The 19,312-nt window shown below is 39.9% G+C and overlaps 1 protein-coding gene across 5 annotated transcripts in view; it reads right to left on the minus strand.

Annotated features, from left to right (window-relative positions):
* Positions 1 to 839: 839 nt before the first annotated feature.
* KCTD1 (potassium channel tetramerization domain containing 1) overlaps positions 840 to 19,312 on the minus strand; it is a 110,431-nt gene continuing 91,958 nt past the window's right edge. For 4 of the 5 annotated variants that reach the window (XM_020785707.3, XM_020785708.3, XM_020785709.3 and 1 more), the window contains exons 4-5: positions 11,980 to 12,285; positions 9,229 to 10,359 (exon numbers count right to left, since the gene is read on the minus strand). In XM_020785707.3, coding sequence (XP_020641366.1) covers positions 10,201 to 10,359; positions 11,980 to 12,285 — 465 coding nt within the window. In that variant the 3' untranslated portion in view covers positions 9,229 to 10,200. Of the gene's footprint in view, positions 10,360 to 11,979; positions 12,286 to 19,312 lie in introns of all 5 variants that reach the window. The other variant, XM_072998877.2, reaches the window with a different exon arrangement.

Consider the following 19,312-nt stretch of genomic DNA (forward strand, 5'->3'; position numbering starts at 1 on the left):
CCCTTTGGCAGAGCTTCAGCCATGCTGGTTCCTTTTCTCAGTCTCATGTACGGCACAACAGGAAATTCTAGTGCTGGAGAAAACAAAAACATATTTCTTTCCAATTTCTACTTATCATGCTAGTCAACAACTTAATGTGGACCTGCATATTTCATCATAATTAAAATAAATTATCCTAGAATTAGGGGCTTCTCACTTCATCCACTCTTGTCTCAATTTATTTCCAGTACAAAGTCTTTTTGTCTTTCCTTTTGCATAAAACACTCTTCTCAATGACTGGTGCTGCTGAGCCCACTGGCATTGGTAATGTCAATTATGGGTTCACTCTGACAAACCAGAATTTATGAAGAATGCTTTTATTTACAGCATTATTTCCCAAGCATTATTTCCCAACTGCTTGTTTATTTACCTTCACTCCACAGTTAACAACAGTTTGATACGACTTTATCATCCGATGCCATTCTTAGGACTTGTATTTTGGTGAGGTGCTTTTCCTCTGCTGTAACTCAGAGCAGCACATTGAAGCTCTCTAGCAAAGAATTCTAAACACCTCAACAAATTACAAATTCCGGGGTTCTACTGGAGAGTTACTGTGGTATAAAACCGTGTCATGTAAATACACTCAATGCAGTAGCTCTTTGCCTGCCTTCCCTGCCATTGTGTTTTCCCAACATCTCCACTATCAATTTTGGGGCACGTTTTTGACATTGGAATGTGGTTGGAGCATAGGAAGTAATTGTTATCAAGAAGAAACAAACCTGTACAAGATCTGGGATTCCAAAGTTTCTAACAAATAGTGATCTGGTGTTTTTAGGAAATAATCAAGAATACACTATGAATAACTAGAAAGAGGTCTTTGTATTGGTAAAAATGCATTGATAACCAACATAACCAACAATGCCTCCATTTGGCTTTAAATGCTGTTTTCATTTCCATCTCAAGCCACATTTTTATTTTGAGAAAGGTCATGTTGCATGGCATTTCCAGTATATGTTCCCAGCAGTCCCTTTGCAACCACTTAATCATGTTGACAGAAAACACAGTGTTTGGCAGATGATGTTCCTTTCCATTTTTCCAAGTTTTACAAGCAAAATACAGCACCTAGTGATGGTATTAAAATGCACGTGTATATTTAAAAGTAGCTAAATTACAACTACAATGCATCACAATATTAATTAACCTGCAAAAAAGAGCTGCTGGCCATATTGTTTCTTATTCAGTATTATTTATTGCTGATATCTATCCATCTGATTTGATAAATAACATATGACAGATTGTGAAGCATTTTGCTTCTTTGTACTGACCTAATTAGTCTCACCTAAAGTATATGCTTTGTTTTCCCCTACATTGGTTTCTTTAATTCTTCACCTCGAATTCCATGACTGTGGTGTACAGAACAGTGCCCGTTAGTCTTCCAGACCACTACTATTTTTGATTCAATTCATAGGATAACATAAAATGAAGTGTTTATCTGCCTATTCAAAATTTTTTAAAAAAGAGGACAATATTAGCATCTGGGTCAGACCACTGAGTATCTGATGATTTATGACCTTGCAGGGGCTCCAGATACCAAATGCAACACAGAACCACAATAATATTCATCTGCAGTATTTATAAAAGGGAAAATAGTTTTTAACATCACCAGTTGTGTTGTGACTCTACTTAAAAACCCCCTATACAGTTCCAAATCCATGTATTAATCTCCTGATTTCCATTAGATATGCTACACTTAGAACAAGAGACTGTTTTCATATTCAGCTTTCAAATTCAGTCTATACTATTTTTTAAATTACAGTGAATGTAACACTCAGTGTTAAGTACAGAAAAAGCACTTAAATTTTTCTTTTTTTACATGTTTGCATTTTTCCTTGTTGAAGAATTGTTTTTTAAATGTGGATTTTCCAGAATTCTTATTCCTTCCATTTTACCTTATTGCAAAATAAAATAAAATTAAAATGCACATACATTTATTCCATTAAGACTAATTGCCATTATTCAAAAAACCCAAGCATTTAACAATGATCCAAATATAGCAACACAATAGAATTCTATTGTCCAAATTTACAGATCTGAAGCTACAAATTTACTCAGTCTAACTTCTCAGTGCAACTTCATGTTAACAGTATCACCATTTGATCTGGCATTTTCATCTTAGCCATTTGGAATACGTATCATATTCAATAAGCAAGGCTATATTTTATTTTATACGCATATTACTTGTGGGACAGTGTCAAAATTAAACTTTTGTCCTCGATATACTGAACATTTACAGGTGGGATTTATTCTGCCACCTGCCCTAGTCAGCCTTAAGTTCTCTTGCCACATACTCTTTGGGAAAAATAACTAACCACCCGTATTTATAAAACCCAGAATGCATTCAGCCTCAGTTAGTTAGCATTATTTCAGATAGATTATTTTTTTTCTCAGAGCTCTGACTTCAAACTCATCCCCAACAATGTCTCTAAAAGAAATGGAATGCTTGTACCATTTTTATCTGAATGATCAATAGTGAAGCATATGGTCAGAGGTTGCATCAGATTGCATATAAAAAGTTACTTTGGAAGAAGGATGATAGGGTGGCGGGTGACTCTTGTGCATCATTTCATGAACAGTTCATAACTCTGTAATATATTCTGTGAGATACAATATGGTGTAATGGATACAGCGACAGACTAGGGCTCATGGGACTTGAGTTACTTGCTTGCCCATGGAAACTCACTGGGTCATGGTGCTGGTAGATCATACCTTGAACTCTATACTTTGAAAACTCAGGGCTGTCTTAAGTTAGAAATGACTTGAGTGCACATAGCAAACGAACAGACTGTACTCTATAATCTCTTGTTGTGATAAACCAAACCGAATTAGAACAGCACAGTAAAAAAAGAACTAGAGGCAATTGTGTTGGTCCAAAAAAATCCAAATAGGAATAATGTAAGAGCTTTATTAGGGCCAACCTACTACTAATAAAGTAACCATAAAGCAACGTGCTACCTTTTGAGTTCTACAGCTTTATTTATATTCTGCTTTTCTGTTATTAAAAAGACACACACATTCAAAGTAGAACTCTACTCCAGAAATGATATATATGAAAAAAGAGGGGGCAGGGGGAAAAGTAGATTAAAAAAGGTGGTTGCAAAAGCCCCGTCTGCCATACATTCTAGCCTTCAGATGCCGATTTGATAAACTTGTTGCCAATTAATTGGATTAGATTTGCCCATCACAAAAACTCACAGGTTGCATCAAGCAACACTGGGACAAAAACAAGGTCATTCTCCCCTTTGAAAATATGGATAGTAGTCTTTCTTTCTTTATCAGTCTATAAAAGTGAAAAAAAAAAAAACCAACAACATCCAGGCCCCTTGCAAGGCAGAGAGCAGAAGTAAAGAAAATATAATGAGCCTTGTTTCAACAAAGCTGGAAATTAAATTTAGAGGACTCCCTAAATACAGACTCATTATAACCCAAAACAATCGCTTATTGTCTGGAATCTCTTATTTCCTTTAAGACAATAACTTGGGGAAACTTTGCCTCCCCAAGTGTTTTAGACAAAACTCCCACAGAATACTGGCCATGCTGGCTAGGTGTTCAAGACCAAAACATCTGGAGAGTCAAAAGTTTCTTGTCCATGACTTAGGCAAAACAGTACATGATTTATGATCTATATCCAATATTTGTAAAGTCATTATATTAGTGCAATACCTAGTGTGCTAGGTAGGTAGTGTTTGTGCATCACTGGAGTTAGCATAAAGACAACATCCAGTAGTTTTTCCTGCAAGGATTCTGCAAGTGGTTATGCAAGGATTAGCATCACTTTTTGCATAACCTCTTGCATAGTCACTTGTGCAGTGGTGTAATCTACTGGTACTGCACCAGCAGGAATTTTCACCCTGTAGCACTATTATGGATTTAGCATCAGAAGAGGTTATAGGCAGTTCTATAGATCTGCATTTAATTACTGTACCAAAATAAAACAAACAAAAAAACAAACAAACAGAGAGGTTACTTACCTTTAACTCTTGTTCTTTGAGTGGTCATCTGTAAATTCACACTAATGAGTTTAATCTGTGCCTGCGTAGAGGGCTCCAGAATATTCTAGAGCTCAAACATGCATTCGCCAGGACCCACCCCCTTAACACATGAGGTCCGCCCGTCCTGGCAGTTACTTCAGTTCCCAACAGCCCACTGCTGCACATTAAGACAGACGTGAAGGACAGAGGGGAGGACGGGCGAGAAGTGTGAATTCACAGATGACCACTCAAAGAACCAGAGTTACAGGTAAGTAACCTCTCTTTCTTCTTCGTGGTCTCTGTGAATATATACTAATGAGTGGTTAACAAGCTTACCTCACAGGTGGAGGGACATCCCAGCAAGATTGAGGACAAGATCACACAACCAAAAGCTTCATCTACCATGGCACTTACATCCAAACGATAATGGGATGCAAATATCAACAGAGTGGACCAAGTAGCAACCTTGCAAATATCTGGAATAGGTACACCTCGCAGAAAAGCCGTGAAAGTGACTATTGCTCTGGTGGAATGAGCCTTAATCTGTGTAGGCAGAGGCTTTTGAGCAAGCTGATATGTGAGGCATATGGTTTGAATAATCCATCATGAGATGGTTTGAGGAGATACATGTGTTCCTCTGTGTGGCAAATGTATAGAAACAAACAGTCTCTTAGACTTCCGAAAGGGGGCAGTTCTTTTGACATTAAATGCCAGAGCTCTGCACACATCTAGAAGGTGGAGAGATCACTCAAGATCTGTTGCTGGTGACGGGAAGAAGGTAGGGAGGACAATAGGCTGACAGACATAAAATTTGAAAACGACCTTAGGGAGGAAGGAGATGTCTGAACTCATCGTGACCTTATCTAGATGAAATTGCAGGAACGGAGGGTCTACTCGAAGGGCTGCAAGTTCAGATGCCCTACGGGCCAATGTGACAGCAACTAGAAATAATATTTTATAGGAGAGTAGATGCTCAGAAGAGGTGGCAAGAGGCTCAAAAGGTGGTAATGAGAGGCGACGGAGAACAGTGTGCAGGGGCTACTGTGGTGGAGGGGAAGATTGGGATGGATGTAGGTTGGTGACACCTCAAAGAAACTGCTTCAGGGTAGGATGTCTGAAGAATAAAGCAGAATCTGAGTCCTTTGGTTGATGGGCTATAATCACAGACATATAAATTTTGATCATAAACAATGAGAGATAACAATGGAAGAGATAGGAACGAAAAGCTGAAACCGTGGGAAGGGTAGTTGGAGCCGTAGGGAGATCATTTTGATGAGCGGATTTCTGGAAAGCAGAGCATTTATAAGCATAAAGCTGATCTGTGGCAGGTTTTCTCATGAGAGTGAGGATGGTGCTCAAAGAGGGTGGCTCCTCTATGGCGTGAGATGGAGAGATTGTAGGTCAGGATGGTAAGTTTGCTCCTGATGCTGGGTGAGAATGTGTGGGAGGAGGGGTAGATGGATGGAGTGAGAGGCTATTGCTCTGAGCATCATGAACCATGTTTGTCTTGGTCACCAAGGGGCTATCAGAATGGCACTGGAATGGTCCTGTCGCAATTTGACAATGGTGCGCAGGAGAAGTGTAATCGGTGGAGAGAGGTAGAGGAAATGTGTATTCTATGTTGTCATAAGAGCATCGTTGAGGGAGCCTTGACCCAGGCCTGCTCTGGAGAAGTACTGGATACAGTGGGGTCTCTACTTAAGAACTTAATCCGTATTGGAAGGTGGTTCTCAAGTGGAAAAGTTCTTATGTAGAATCTGCATTTCCCATAGGAATGCATTGAAAACCATTTAATCCGTATCTGCTCTTTTCCGTCCATAGAAACTAATGGGAAGCTGCTATTCTGCCTTCTACCACTAGAGGGGGATTTTTTTCCTTTTTTTTCCCCTTAGGTCAGGGAACAGTGTTAAAAGAACTTCTGACGAAGCTAATTTTGAAGCAATGGACTGAAAACCAATTAATCTGTTCTGGCTTTTTTTTTTTTATGTAGAGGTGCGTTCGTACATTGAAGCATTAGTTCCCATAGGAACTAATGCAAAGCTGGTTAATACGTACTCTACCACTAGGGGGAGAACTTTTTTTTAACCTAAGATGACCTAAGGTTAAAAAAAGAGCAGGAAAGTTTTTTTTTCCTGTTCTTATCTGGATTTTTGTTCTCAAGTAGAAGCAAAATTTAGCAAATGGAGCTGTTCTTAAGTGGAATTGTTCTTAAGTAGGGACGTTCTTAAGTAGAGACCCCACTGTACATTTGGTGTTGCTTGCTGTGGCGAAAACGTCTATGTCTGTACGACCCTATTTGGTGCACAGATGGAAAAATACAGTGCCATTGAGGGACCACTCGTGCATCTGAGAGTTCAGTCTGCTGAGAGAGTCTGCTAGTTGGTGTTGTTGTGTAGCAATGTGCACCACTATGGGGAAGATATGGAGCATTAGGCACCACTCCCAAAATTGGACAGCAAGATACAGAAGAGGTACCTCCCTGTTTGTTGATGTAATAGAGTGTTGTCGTGTTGTCCGTGGTCACTTGCACTGCAGTGCCAGCAATGAGTGGTTTAAAGGCGCGGAATGCTTTGAAAATCACAAACAATTTGAGGTTGTTGATATGCAAACCTTTCTCATAAGGGGACCAGGTTGCATGAACTTGCAGATCATTCAATGTGCGCCCCAACTGACAGGGCTGGCATCCATTGTAATTTGAGTTGTCAATTGGAGAGGTGTAAACAGTCTGCCAAGAAAGAGGTTGGCTGGGGTGATCCACCAAATTAACTGAGAGGCAAGTTCGGGAGTGACATGCAGAAGCATTGTGGGTGGGTTGAGAAGAGGGTCGGATAGGGAGAGGTACTATGATTGTAGCGAGCGTATTTTTAGTCAATCGTGCTGGATAACGGATGTGGTAGAGGTGATGAGGCTGAGGAGGCATTGTACTTAATGAGCCATGATGAGCGTGTGAGGCTGGAAGTGGTTGACAAGGGTACGTATCTTGATTGTACGTTCTCGAGGGATATAGGCTCTTGTGTGACATGAGTCTAGCACAGCGCCTACATAAGCAACCCTTTGAGAGGGAATTAGTACTGACTTGGGGCCTAGATCTGCTAGTAAAGAGAGGGTGAGAGCAATGTCCTTCAGCGCTTGTGCATGTGACTGAGCTAAGAGTAACCAGTCGTCAATGTACAGTAACACTGAGATTCCTAGAGTGCGAAAGTATGCTGCTACAGGAGCCATGCATTTCGTAAATACTTGCGGTGCTGTGGAAAGGCCAAATGGAAGAACACTGAATTCATAGGTAGTGTGACCTAGGGAGAAGCGAAGAAATTTGCAGTGATCTTGTCTGATGGTAATATAGAAGTATGCGTCGCTCAGGTCGATGACTGAGAACCAGTCTCCCTTTTAGAAGAGGAAGAATACGTTCTAGTGTCACCATGTGAAAACACTTTTGAATGATAAAATAATTGAGGTCGCAAATGGGCCATAGACCGCCGTCTCATTTCGGGACGAGGAAATAGCGAGAGAAGAATCCTGGGTCGGAGGCACTTGGCCTGATGATTTAAATGGCTTCTTCCGAAATGAGAGATTGAATCTCTAGCATGAGGGTGCTGGATGGCAGGGTTAGGATGGTCCGCAGTGGGGGAAAGGGAATGAACTCTAGTGCGTATCCAGTGAATATGGTTGACAGAACCCATGAATCGGTGGTTATGCATGCCCAAGATTGAAAATGGACTGCCAGGCGGGTGGTGGGAGGAGTGGATACGGTACGACTATCACGGTAGGCGAGTCAAAGATTCTGTTTATTCTTTTTATCAGGACGCCTGAAGGATTGGCGAGGATGCTGATGCTGACGCGGTTGGAATGTGGAGCATTGAGGTAAGTAACGTTTTTCTGGGAAAGATTTGTATTGGTGGAAAGGTTATAGACGATGCCACTGATATCTCTGAGGGCGATAATACAACTGAGTATTATATGTGTGCTGTCTTTCTCATCTTTTGTAGGTTGTCAAGAATTTCATCCATTTTCCTGTCAAATAGGCTCACATCATCAAAAGGTAAGTCCTCAATACACATTCTAGAGTCCTCTGATATTTGAGCGGAGCGGAGCCAGGCATATCTGCGTAGAGCTATGGCTGTGGCCATATGTCAGGAGGCTGCTTCTATTATATGGTATGCAGTGATGCATTCTTGTCTCGCCAATGCCATAGCCTCCTGAGGCTATGTACTCCTCAGATGCTGACTGTAGTGATGGTAGGGCCTTGTTCCAGAGGAACTTATGGTAGGCTCCCATTGCTGCTAAATAGTTGGCAGCACGTAAGGTGAAAGATGCAAGAATGCAAACTCTACAGCCGATAATGTCCAACTTCCTTCCCTCTTTATTGTTTGGAGTGGTGTTAGAGCAATTATGTGCTCGGTGTGGTGGACAGCCCACACATCACTCCTGTCAGTCATTTTAGAGCTCCAGTGCAGGGGCCTATGACAGGACAGGAGGGGCAGAGTCAAGAAAACTGGGAGTTGTATTCGCGAAGGCTTTCATGGCCGGGATCTAATGGTTGTTGTGGGTTTTTCGGGCTCTTTGGCCATGTCCTGAAGGTTGTTCTTCCTAACGTTTTGCCAGTCTCTGTGGCCGGCATCTTCAGAGGTTGTGAGACCCTGTGTCTCATCCATCTTGGATGGGGGACAAAGAGATTGCTCCCATAAAAACGATTTGAGGCATTGTTGGTGGAGTTTGATGGCTTGCTTAGTGAAATTTTTACAATGGGAGCAGGAGGCCAGTTGATGCAATTCTCCCAGACAAAATAGGCAAGAACCGTGGATGTCAGACACAGGTAACTTATTCGTGTCCTATGTCCACCTCTTAAATGGCCTTGTGAGGGGCCATATATGGTGGGAAGGGAAAGGGAGGGGGCAGGGGAATGGTAGAAGGAAAAAAAATTTGAAATCTCACAAAGAAGAATGAAGAGAATCTATTCTAAATAACAATGATACAATTTTAAATGTTTCATCAGGAAAAGAACAGATTGCAGAAACGGAGAGCTCAACCAAAGATGAGGCCTCAGTGGTGGCAAAAAGAAACTGAGGTAATCTCCAGGGCGGGCTTACCACATGTGTTAAGGGGGCGGGTCCTGGCAAAAATATGTTTGAGCTCTAGAATATTCCGGAGACCTCTGCACAGGTTAAACCCATCAGTGTGCATTCACAGAGACCAAGAAGAAGAACCAGGGCTGGCAGTGGGATCATTCAAAAAATAACTATTTATTCATACAAAACCAGTGACAAAGAGAAAGTATCACCATAAGGTGCACCAGAACAAATTTTCCACTATGGACTAATAATAAAGTTCATCATCTTTCTTTAACTTCCTCATCATACCTTCATACTTTTCTTTGCACATAGAATTCAACATCACTTACTCCCAATAAGCGTATTAAATACGTAACATAACAAGGTAAAAGCAAGTTTTAACCTTGTTTTTTTTTTTAATTTTTATTTTACATTTTTTGGCTAGTGTTGGCATAAAACAGAACACATTAACAGAATTTATCGTACTTCATATATTACCAAGTTTTGAAGAATAAAAAGAAATTAAGAAAACACGGGACTTAAACCAGAGTATATCTACTAACTGGTAATAAATTCTCGTTCCTTTTGAAAATGAGAAAAAGAATTAGAATGTTCACATCTGTCAGGGGGACAAAAGTGTATGACTTCTGTGTACGCGATGTAAAAAATTTCCACCTACAACCTTTCTTACATTATGGATGGAGGTTTTCTGGAGTTGCAACTGGTCACCCCTAAGACACACGTCTGCAAATATGAGTCAAGGTATACTGACTGAATAGCAGATTGCCAATTTTTTGGCAATGGAAAATGGAGTTATGCCCTTCCCCTAATGGCATTGGCTTCTTTATTGTTAATCAGGCCTACTTAAAGCCTAGGACACTTAATGGCCATCACAGCACCAACATCTCCTACCTTTTTAGGGTGTTTTTTTTTTCTTTTTGCAACTGTAACATTTCACATATACATATTTTACATCTTGAGGTTATTATTACTATTCCAAATGTTCCCATATGAATGCAGGTATGGTCTCTATATTTGATATAAATGTGTCTTTATTCAACTTTTCATTCCAGAGTTCTTTTGGTGTCCCAACTGCACATGAAAAAAGTCCCCCTTTTTGTTGTTGCATAAGAAGAAAAGTGTCCTTAGTCCAGAGGCTCCTGCTTTATTCGAATGACAGAGGATGAACGAGATGTCCGTCTGAGTTCCCTCCTAAGTACATATTCACTGAACTGAGAAGAGTCCACCCCTCCACCACAGGAGCCAACAATTTCAAACCCTCTTTGCTGCAACCTTTCAAGTACCTACAAAACAGGGCAAGGGAAAGATTGTATCAGAACAAAACCAGAAATAGCAATCTACCAAACATCAAAAGAATTAAAAGTATATCTTGGAAATGTTTCTCTCTTAATACAGTAAGCAAAGCAATGTACAGTCATTATTCTTACGCTAAAATAACCCATGGATTCCAAAATGACATAAATGTCATGGGGTGATTATTCTATCACCTTATTTTTAACAGAATATTTTCACACTTTGCTGATAGTAATTTACCAGCGGCTAAATGCTTCCTTTCATGCTAAATGCCCATTTATTGTTAAATAATCATAGCTTTCATGTGCTTTATTTCTGTTTTCATAGTCAAATCCCGGCCTCAAAATAATCTAGACTTCAATGCTTTCAACAGCAGATATCTTGGTTCAATGGATAAAGAAATGGAAATCATCTTTACTCGACTACACAGTGAACAGACCTTTTTAAAAAAATAGTCTACAAAATACTGTAAATATACTTTTTTAGTTACCCATGTACAGATTCTTACTTATGCTTCACGAAAATATCTTTGGTTCATTGTAGCATATAATTATAAACTGGTGATAGTCCTCTTATTTCAATCAAGTACAATATGTAGATGGTTTAAATTGTGAAATGGCTCAGCACAGGACTATTATTCAAACTGGGTCTTATACAAGACATCCAGGAGCGGGGAAAATTTAAAGCAGAGATAGGCAGTTGTTCTGGACTACAAGCCCCATAATCCATATTTATTGCCCATGATGGTTTGGATGCGTGGAGTAGTTAAAACATCTGGACAGTTCCTAACTTCTGATTTACAGAAAACTTCACAGGAAGTGGTACAAATGTTTAGCTTTCTATCTCTCTGTCCCTACCAGCTATTTAACTGTATCTTTCAGGTTTTTATAAAAAAAATTTCCATTAAGTCAATTCATTTAGATAATGGCACATGAGCCCTTACTGGTGGAATCTTGTTTGTCTTTGTCTAATGGAAAGTTATGCCTATGCAAATTTGCAAGGCATTAAACCCAAGCAGTAAGGACTGCACAATTCTCCTGTGGAAGTGCTTTGTGAACAGCATTTCTGCACTGGTGTGATTAGCTCTACTGCTTGTGTAACATCAAATTATGCTAGTGTAGCTGTGCAATAGGATTTCAGTCTATATGTCATAACATGGAAATATCAGCAGCAGCATGAGGCAGATGATCTCAGTACATTCAAGAACTCAGGAAGATGCTACAGTCTCAGAAGCATCTGTGTGCCCAGATATCAACTGAATAGGTGTAATGCATGCAACTAGATCTAGTGTTACAAATAACAATTGGTCCTCCAATGAAACATTTAAAAATTCTCAATATTCATTAAAAACAACAATGAATAACAATAATTCTGTAAGCAAGTAATCAAGGACCTTATTTCTCAAGATGCGTAATCACATAAACATGCTCTTTGTGTCTTTAAAATTGAGACCCTGGAAAAACCTCTTGGGACACAGCTTTACCATGCTGGATGGGGTCTTCTAGAAGCTACGTCCCCCGTAAAAGTTAACTTTTTCAAGTTCTGTTCAAACTTAGATATGACACATTCATGAGCCTGACCCAAAACTGACATACTTGATAACTACATACCTGAACTGAATTGAGATGACAATATCCATTTAAAGGAAATCTGATTACGTGTGTTGAATCATGATTCCAACCTGCATTCACTGAATTGCACATCACGTCACCAATTTCTGGGAAAACCTCTTCTATCAAGGACTTGTCACCGCTCAAGGTAATCCTCTCTCCAAGATCCGGGGCAACGCGCACAACCAAACACTCACAAGATTTTGAAAATCGGCCTGTTTCCCGATCTTGTTTCCACCTTTCCATTTCTCCTAGCATGGGCTGAAGCTGAAAATACTTTGCTTCTTCATATAACAAACTGTAATCCTGAAAGACACATAATTCTCAGTGCAAACAGGGAATAGACTCTACCTGCCATTATGTTTACACTAATTTAAAGTAAAATCTATGTATTTTGAACTATAATTCCTGTTTGCATGGCCAGTAGTAAGGAGTCAGGAGTATTATAGTTCAAAACATCTGAAAAGAATTAGGTTCCCTGTTTGTTTTCAGCAGGAGGGCAAGGAACAATTAATCTTCTCCAAGTAATGAAAGCTTAAGGGGGAATGACACTGCATGAAATCCTGCTATGCAGTTACACAAATGGTATAAATTCTAGAAGTGAATTGCCACAAATGAAGAAATCTTGGGCAACTCAGCATGCAATAGCTCAGTGGTTTCCAATTTGGGGGCCCAATATGTTCTTGGACTAAAACTCCTAGGAACCTTCACCACTAGCTATGCTGGCCAGGATTTCTGGGAATTGTAGTAGAAGAACTGGGGGTCGAAGGTTAGGAATCACTGCAACATATAACATTTCTGGAGATTTCTAAACAGGGCAATTTGCTTCCAAAAGCTTTGCACAACTGCGCAACAAGATTTTGGCTACTGAACGATAGGCGCTCCTGTGCTGTACTGTGTTTTTCTGAGAACTTGGAACTAAGCTTGGAACTGTGTTACAAGTCATGTGACTATTCAGAAGTAATGTGTTACAAACCATATGGTTGTCTACGATCAATTACTTTTGGGTTCCAAGGATGTAAAGAAGTTACATTTCAAAAATAATTCAATTATCAGGAATAGTTATCCTGTGGCTATAGTAGCTAACATATTCCACTTACTTTCAAAGTTATAATTTAAAGACATTTTAGAGACTTTTTCACAGGAAGTTTTGTGTTTTCTGTGTACGGGTTTTTGTTTCTAAGTAAAGCAATAAAAACGTTACAAGAAATGAGACAGGTAATGGAACAAATTAGCTTTTCCCCAGTTCTTCTACTACAATTTTGTAAGCAGTAATAATGAATTACTTTTCAACTCCAGTGAATAATATAATTTTCAAAAGCAACTTCTTCACCTTTTTTCTTCTTTCCCATCTGCAGCAAATATGTTACAGTATTTGCATATTTATCATTCCATACATTTTCCTGCCCCTCCCAGAGGCAGTCAGTGATACTGAGTAGGGACATTACTCTTTAAAAAACTAAAAAACAAAACACACAAACAAAAACACAATCTCCCCCCAAATCCCCCAAACAAATCAAATCAAAACATGAAACTGAAATATGCAGAAAAAACTGTGGGATATGGCAGCATCTGAAAGAGAGAGCAGGACAACTTAAAAGGTGTGCTATTCTTATGAATAGTTTCCTATTTGTCATAATATTTTGGCCACTACTTTTTTCCAGTCTCCATGCATGCAACAGCAATCATGGAAGCTTTGCCTGCTTAGCTGAATTTGGCTTCACCTATTGCTGTTCCGCATAATATAATACAGTACAGACCTTTATTTTGTACTAAAAATATATACACAAAAGACAATAAACAACAAACAGGAGGCAAATTCATGTTCAGTACCTATTTAATTTTAGATCAGATCTCTGAAAATATGGGATAAAACATTTCTAGTCGAATATTTTTGGTTCCTTATATAAGTTTAAAAAGAAGGTGGAGTGCCCGCTTGAAATGTAATAGCAAAACCCATAGAAAAATAAAAAAAAACCTAAGAGGAAAAAGCTTTTGTACGGAATTCACTGGCCTCAAAGGGACACAATATTGCTCTCCAGACATTTTCCAAGAGGAAGCTCTATTAGGCAGAAACTTCCTACCAAGAATCCGGCCTGTGATAGACGATTTGGCTGGGTTTCCTTCAAGGTCTCTTCCAAGAGTGAAATTTGTTATATATCAAAAATGAATTGACATTGACACCACCATGTATCAGAGTGTTTGTTTCATTACTATCTAAAAAAAAACTGTGAACTGTGACCAACAAGACCTTTTTAAAAAATGACTGACCTCCAGGAAAAAAAAAACATTAGGGGCATTAGAGAAACAGATGCCAATTCTCAAGTGGACATATGTACTAATAGGCTATTTTTAGACACTAAGTGCCATTTAGAATAGTGTGCCCTAAGAAAGCTTCTGAAGGGTAACTTGGTCCTACAGGATTTTGTGAATACTGTGGTTTAGCTCTCTGGCTGGAGTTAGGGTGCATTTCATCAGTCAAACATGTTTGGATTTTCCTACTGAGTAGATAAGTAGGGCCAGATGTTTCAAATAACCTGGGGCTAGGTTTTTAAGAGTGCTCTCTCTCACACACAGCCTTTAAAAAATTATGGCCCTTAAGCAACATGAATAAAACAATTACACAGTTTCTTGAAATTCTTCACCTCTTTTCATGGTTTCTCCCTCATTCCATCTGAATGCAAACAACTACCATGTTTAAGGCACATCATGCTAAAGTGTCGGTTGAAAGAACATAAAAAACATTAATTCTGATGGTACTCCTAGCTGATGCTAGGAATACAAGTTAAAAGCACTACTTTTTAAAAGTTGGTTGCTGAAGAGAGGAATCTCTTAGAAATGGAATTGTAGCCTTGTACAGTGGTGCCTCGCTAGACGGTGATAATCCATTCCACTGAAATTGCTGTTTAGCAAAATCATTGTCTAGCGAAAAGCATTTCCCCATTGGAATGCATTGAAACCTGTTTAATGCGTTTCAATGGGGAAGAATCATTGTTGTCTAGCGAAGATTGGCCATAGGAAAGCCGCTTTGCAAACCGCCAATCAGCTGTTTAAATAGCTGTCTTGCAGAGCTTAGGTCCTGAAAACACCCGTTTTGCGAGCACGGAGGGAGCTGTCAAAATCGTTGCCAAGCAAAAATTGGTTTGCGAAGCAGGGACCAAACATTGTCCAGTGAAATTCCCCCATAGGAATCACTGTTTTGTGAATTGCTACAGCGATCGCAAAAAGTCAATGTCTAGCGAAAAAAACCTGTCATGCGGGGTAACTGTCTAGCGAGGCACCACTGTATTTAATTTTGAACACTAATTTAAAAAGAGTTTTGCATAGTTCTTAAATCTGATTCTAAAATGAACTAGGGTTTAACTTTAAAATTATATTTATCTACATGTTTGCTGGAATCCTACTGGTGTTTGGTAAGATGTGTGTAATTTGCTGAAGTTAATTGTAGCCAATTGACTAGCTGCCAACCTTAAGTGAACAGCAATAGGATTCTGGCTGTTGGCATATTTATTTATTTATTTTATTAAACTTATACACCGCCCATCTAGAACATATCTACTCTTGGTGGTTTACATAAAATATAAAAAATAAACTATGAAAGTATAAATGAACTAAGAATGAAACCTAAATTAACAGCAGAATCTAAGATGGAAAAAGAAAAGGAAAAGGAAAAATAGGCTAGGTGATGGCTGTAGGCCAGGGAAGGCCTGTCTGCCATGTCTTCAGATTGGTCTTAAAGGCCCTCAGCGAGGGGGCCAGGTGGATCTCTACAGGTAAGTTGTTCCAGAGACGAGGGACTACTGCCGAGAAGGCCTAATTTTTTGGTTTTTTTCCCTCCAGACCTCTCTCGGCGTTAGGCCTCTCAGCCGCCCGGCCTGACTGGAATGGGTGATACAGCTGAACTAGGGGGAAGAAAGCACTCTGCCAAGTATCAATGGTCAAATTCCTATTGAGTTTTTATACTGATGTGATACAACTGGAGTGGACCTTGCTGGTGAACTGACCAAGTGAAGAACAGGTTGCTTACATGTAACTGCAGTTCTTTGAGTGGTCATCTGTGAATTCACACATATGGGTTTGCTTTACACCTGTGCAAATTTCCTATGAGCCTAGAAAAGTGTTTAGGACATGTCCTAAGAAAGCTTGCTCCGTGCAAGCTCACTGCCATGAGGACAGTCCTCAGTTCCCCCAGTCTGTCACTATTTTAGAAACTATAGCAGTTGTGCAGCAGGTTGAGGGGAGGATGTGTAGCTTGTGTGAATTCACAGATAACCACTTTAAAGAACTACTGTTGCAGGTAAGCAACCTGTTCTTTTCCATGATTCCGTGAAATCACACATGACTGGCAAGCTCACTTATCAGCTGGTGAGATGTCACATCGACACAGAGCAGGTCTCCACTCCGCTGAATAAAACATCATGCCTAGCCCATCTATAATGTCTGATGAACGTCAAAGGCTGTGACCAGGTTGCTGCCTTGTAAATGTTCCTCAGTTGAATTCTTCTGAGAAATGCCATTGATGCAACACCCACTCTAGCAGAATGCCTTCTCAGGGAACTGGGTAGTTGATTCTTTGCTAGCTGGCAACATAAAGTGACTGTGCTAATTATCCACTTAGAAAGTCTTTAAGATGTGATATGGTGATCCTTCTTTGGCCCTTGATGACCAACAAAGATTCTAATGGACTTCTGAAAACACTTCATTCTAGAAATGTAAAAGGGCCTTGTGGCTATCTAGAGTGTGAAGTGTTCCAACTCAGAAGCAGAGAAGGAGAAAAGGGAATACCAAAGTTAGATTTAGGTAAAACTTGGAAACCATATTAGGTAAGAAGGAGAGATTTGGAAATAACATTACTTTATCCTTGCAAAACTGGAGGAAAGGTGGTTAGCACTGGAGGAAAGGTGGTTAGCACAAAGTTTTGTAAGAAAACCAATGGCAATCTCCTGAGATTGGAGGTTGTCATTGGTTCAAAAAGAAGTGTAAGAAACAGACTTTTGTGGCATTTATTTAAGATGTAATAAAAATGAAAGACTGCATGCAGTTTAGAAGGAAGCAAGTAAGGCCTATGTAATGACATAACAAAATGAAACATTTTTTTCCCATTTAGAGCTATAACTGCATCTGATAAATGGTTTTCTTGCTTCAGTCAGAATTCCCTTCAACTCAGGTGAATCCTCCAGGCAATTGGTCTGAGGCAGATCTGAGTGACAAACTGTGCCTCTGTCCTGTCTAATCAGGTATGGGGTTGGAAGATTAAATATATGTATCGCCATTTAACTGTAGGTGGCAAACCAGGGCTGGCACAGCAACCAAGGAGCTATCAATATTATGCTGACCTTGCCTTGTATGACCATGCCTTTACTGTGACTCTATGCAACAGAGGTACGGGAGGAAAGAGACAGAATTTCTTCCAAATCCAGGAACTGTAAAGGCATCTCCTCAGCCAACTGTAAAGGTGTCTCTCCAAAGATATGCCCATAAAAAGAATCTCTTGCATTTCCTCGACTTGTCCATAAGCTGCTGCAACTTATAGGTAAGTCCACTTCTGGGTGATCCCAGTAAATGTAATTGTTGTTGAACGCCTCTGTGGATAGATCAGGGTCTTCTCTCTGCTGAGTAGATTGGCTTCATGGTTTTCCTCCCCCATGACATGAATGAATACTGGAGTCATCAGAGAGTTCAGCATCAGAGTTGTTGGAATCGACAGAGCTGTTAGTAATGGAGTCTTCTTCCTGTACGTGTTAGTGACGCCTGGATCTGGATGGAGACTGCAATGCAATTGTATGTTAGAAATACTTTTCTGAAGCTTTCCCTGTTTTTGTTTGTTTGTTTGTTTTGTTTTCAGAGTGTGTTGTTGATGCTTAGCATTTGGCACTTTAGGCAATTCAGCAAGAAGACAGAATCCCTGCTTGAAACCGAGGACTGGTTTAGAGATCTTCAGTTCAGAGTGTGTAGATGGTGGAGGAGCAGGTGTACGTTCTCTCCATGCCTTGTTCTCTCCATGCCTTGTGGATGGCTGTGATATTGGAGACTTTGATTCTGATGAAGAAGCTGAGATGTCTCGTTCACCAGGAACCACTGAAGCCAATAAGGCTGAAGCCAGTGCATGTCTAGCTTTACAGTGCTTGGAAGTTGTAACCTGGAGTCTGACCGGGATGGAAGATTATCAGTGTGGGAAAGTGCTTTTCTGAGATCTTCCATTGACACTGAATTGGAACAGTCAACATGGGAGAAAGATGTTCCCTCTTGGGAGGTGATCTCAATGTCAACCCTTTAGAGTTTACCCCTGCTAGATTTTTCTCAAACCAAAAAAATGGAGCATGTGGAGAGGGTGTGATGACTACAAAGCAGTAAATGCAAATATTAGTGTTGTGCACTAATCTGATATGCAATAGCAAATGCCTACACTAACTTCTTTGTATGGTATAGTTCACCAACAACATTTATACCAACTGTTATAAATGCTGATGGGCATAATAGGATTTTTGTGAAAAGTCAAAACCTGAGCAAGACTGAACACTAGACCTTTAGTGGTAGATGGCAATGGGAGGAGGGATGAACCTCCTTCCCACTGCTGCTCTGTGTGTACCCCAGAAATTGTGTCTGGAACACTGGTTGTTGGAGCTGGTCATTGGGTGGTAGGCAGAGCTGCAGGAGGAACAGAGGGGAGGTACATGCAATTGGCAGCTCAAAATCAGATTTAGCCCCATATCACAAATGATAAACACATAAGAGAAGAAAAATATTGGAACCATTTGATAGTGCAAAATTTTGAATTTTATCTGCTGGTTAATTTATTGTAGCTGGTTTTTGTTTCTTTTGTTTTGCTGTTCAATATACAGTATTTTATGATGTTACTGTAAGAATTCAGAATATTAGTATCTTATGATTGACTGTGAAAGCCTTCGAGAATATATCATGTATTGTGTTTTTGTTCTCTTCCCTACACTGCCCAGTGTGGTCTCTGGCCAGATGGGTGGTATGTATGTATGTATGTATGTATGTATGTATGTATGTATGTATGTATGTATGTATGTATGTATGTATGTATGTATGTATGTGTGTGTGTGTGTGTGTGTGTGTGTGTGTGTGTGTGCGCGTGCGTGTGTGCGCGTGCGTGCGTGCGTGCGTGCATGCATGCATGCATGTATGTAGAAATAAATGGATACTTAAGAATTTATACAAGTATTGACGGTGATGGTGCATGTGTAGGGAAATGCATGGTAGAACCAGGGATAAATGGTGTGGTTCTCCTCTCTGACTCAACTCAGCTGCTGACTGGGAATGCTCCACATTGCTTACTACACTGCCTTCCCAGTCTTCTTCTAGCTTA

The sequence above is a fragment of the Pogona vitticeps genome, chromosome 4 (assembly GCF_051106095.1).
Source record: "Pogona vitticeps strain Pit_001003342236 chromosome 4, PviZW2.1, whole genome shotgun sequence".
In the NCBI taxonomy this organism is placed as follows: Eukaryota; Metazoa; Chordata; class Lepidosauria; order Squamata; family Agamidae; genus Pogona; species Pogona vitticeps.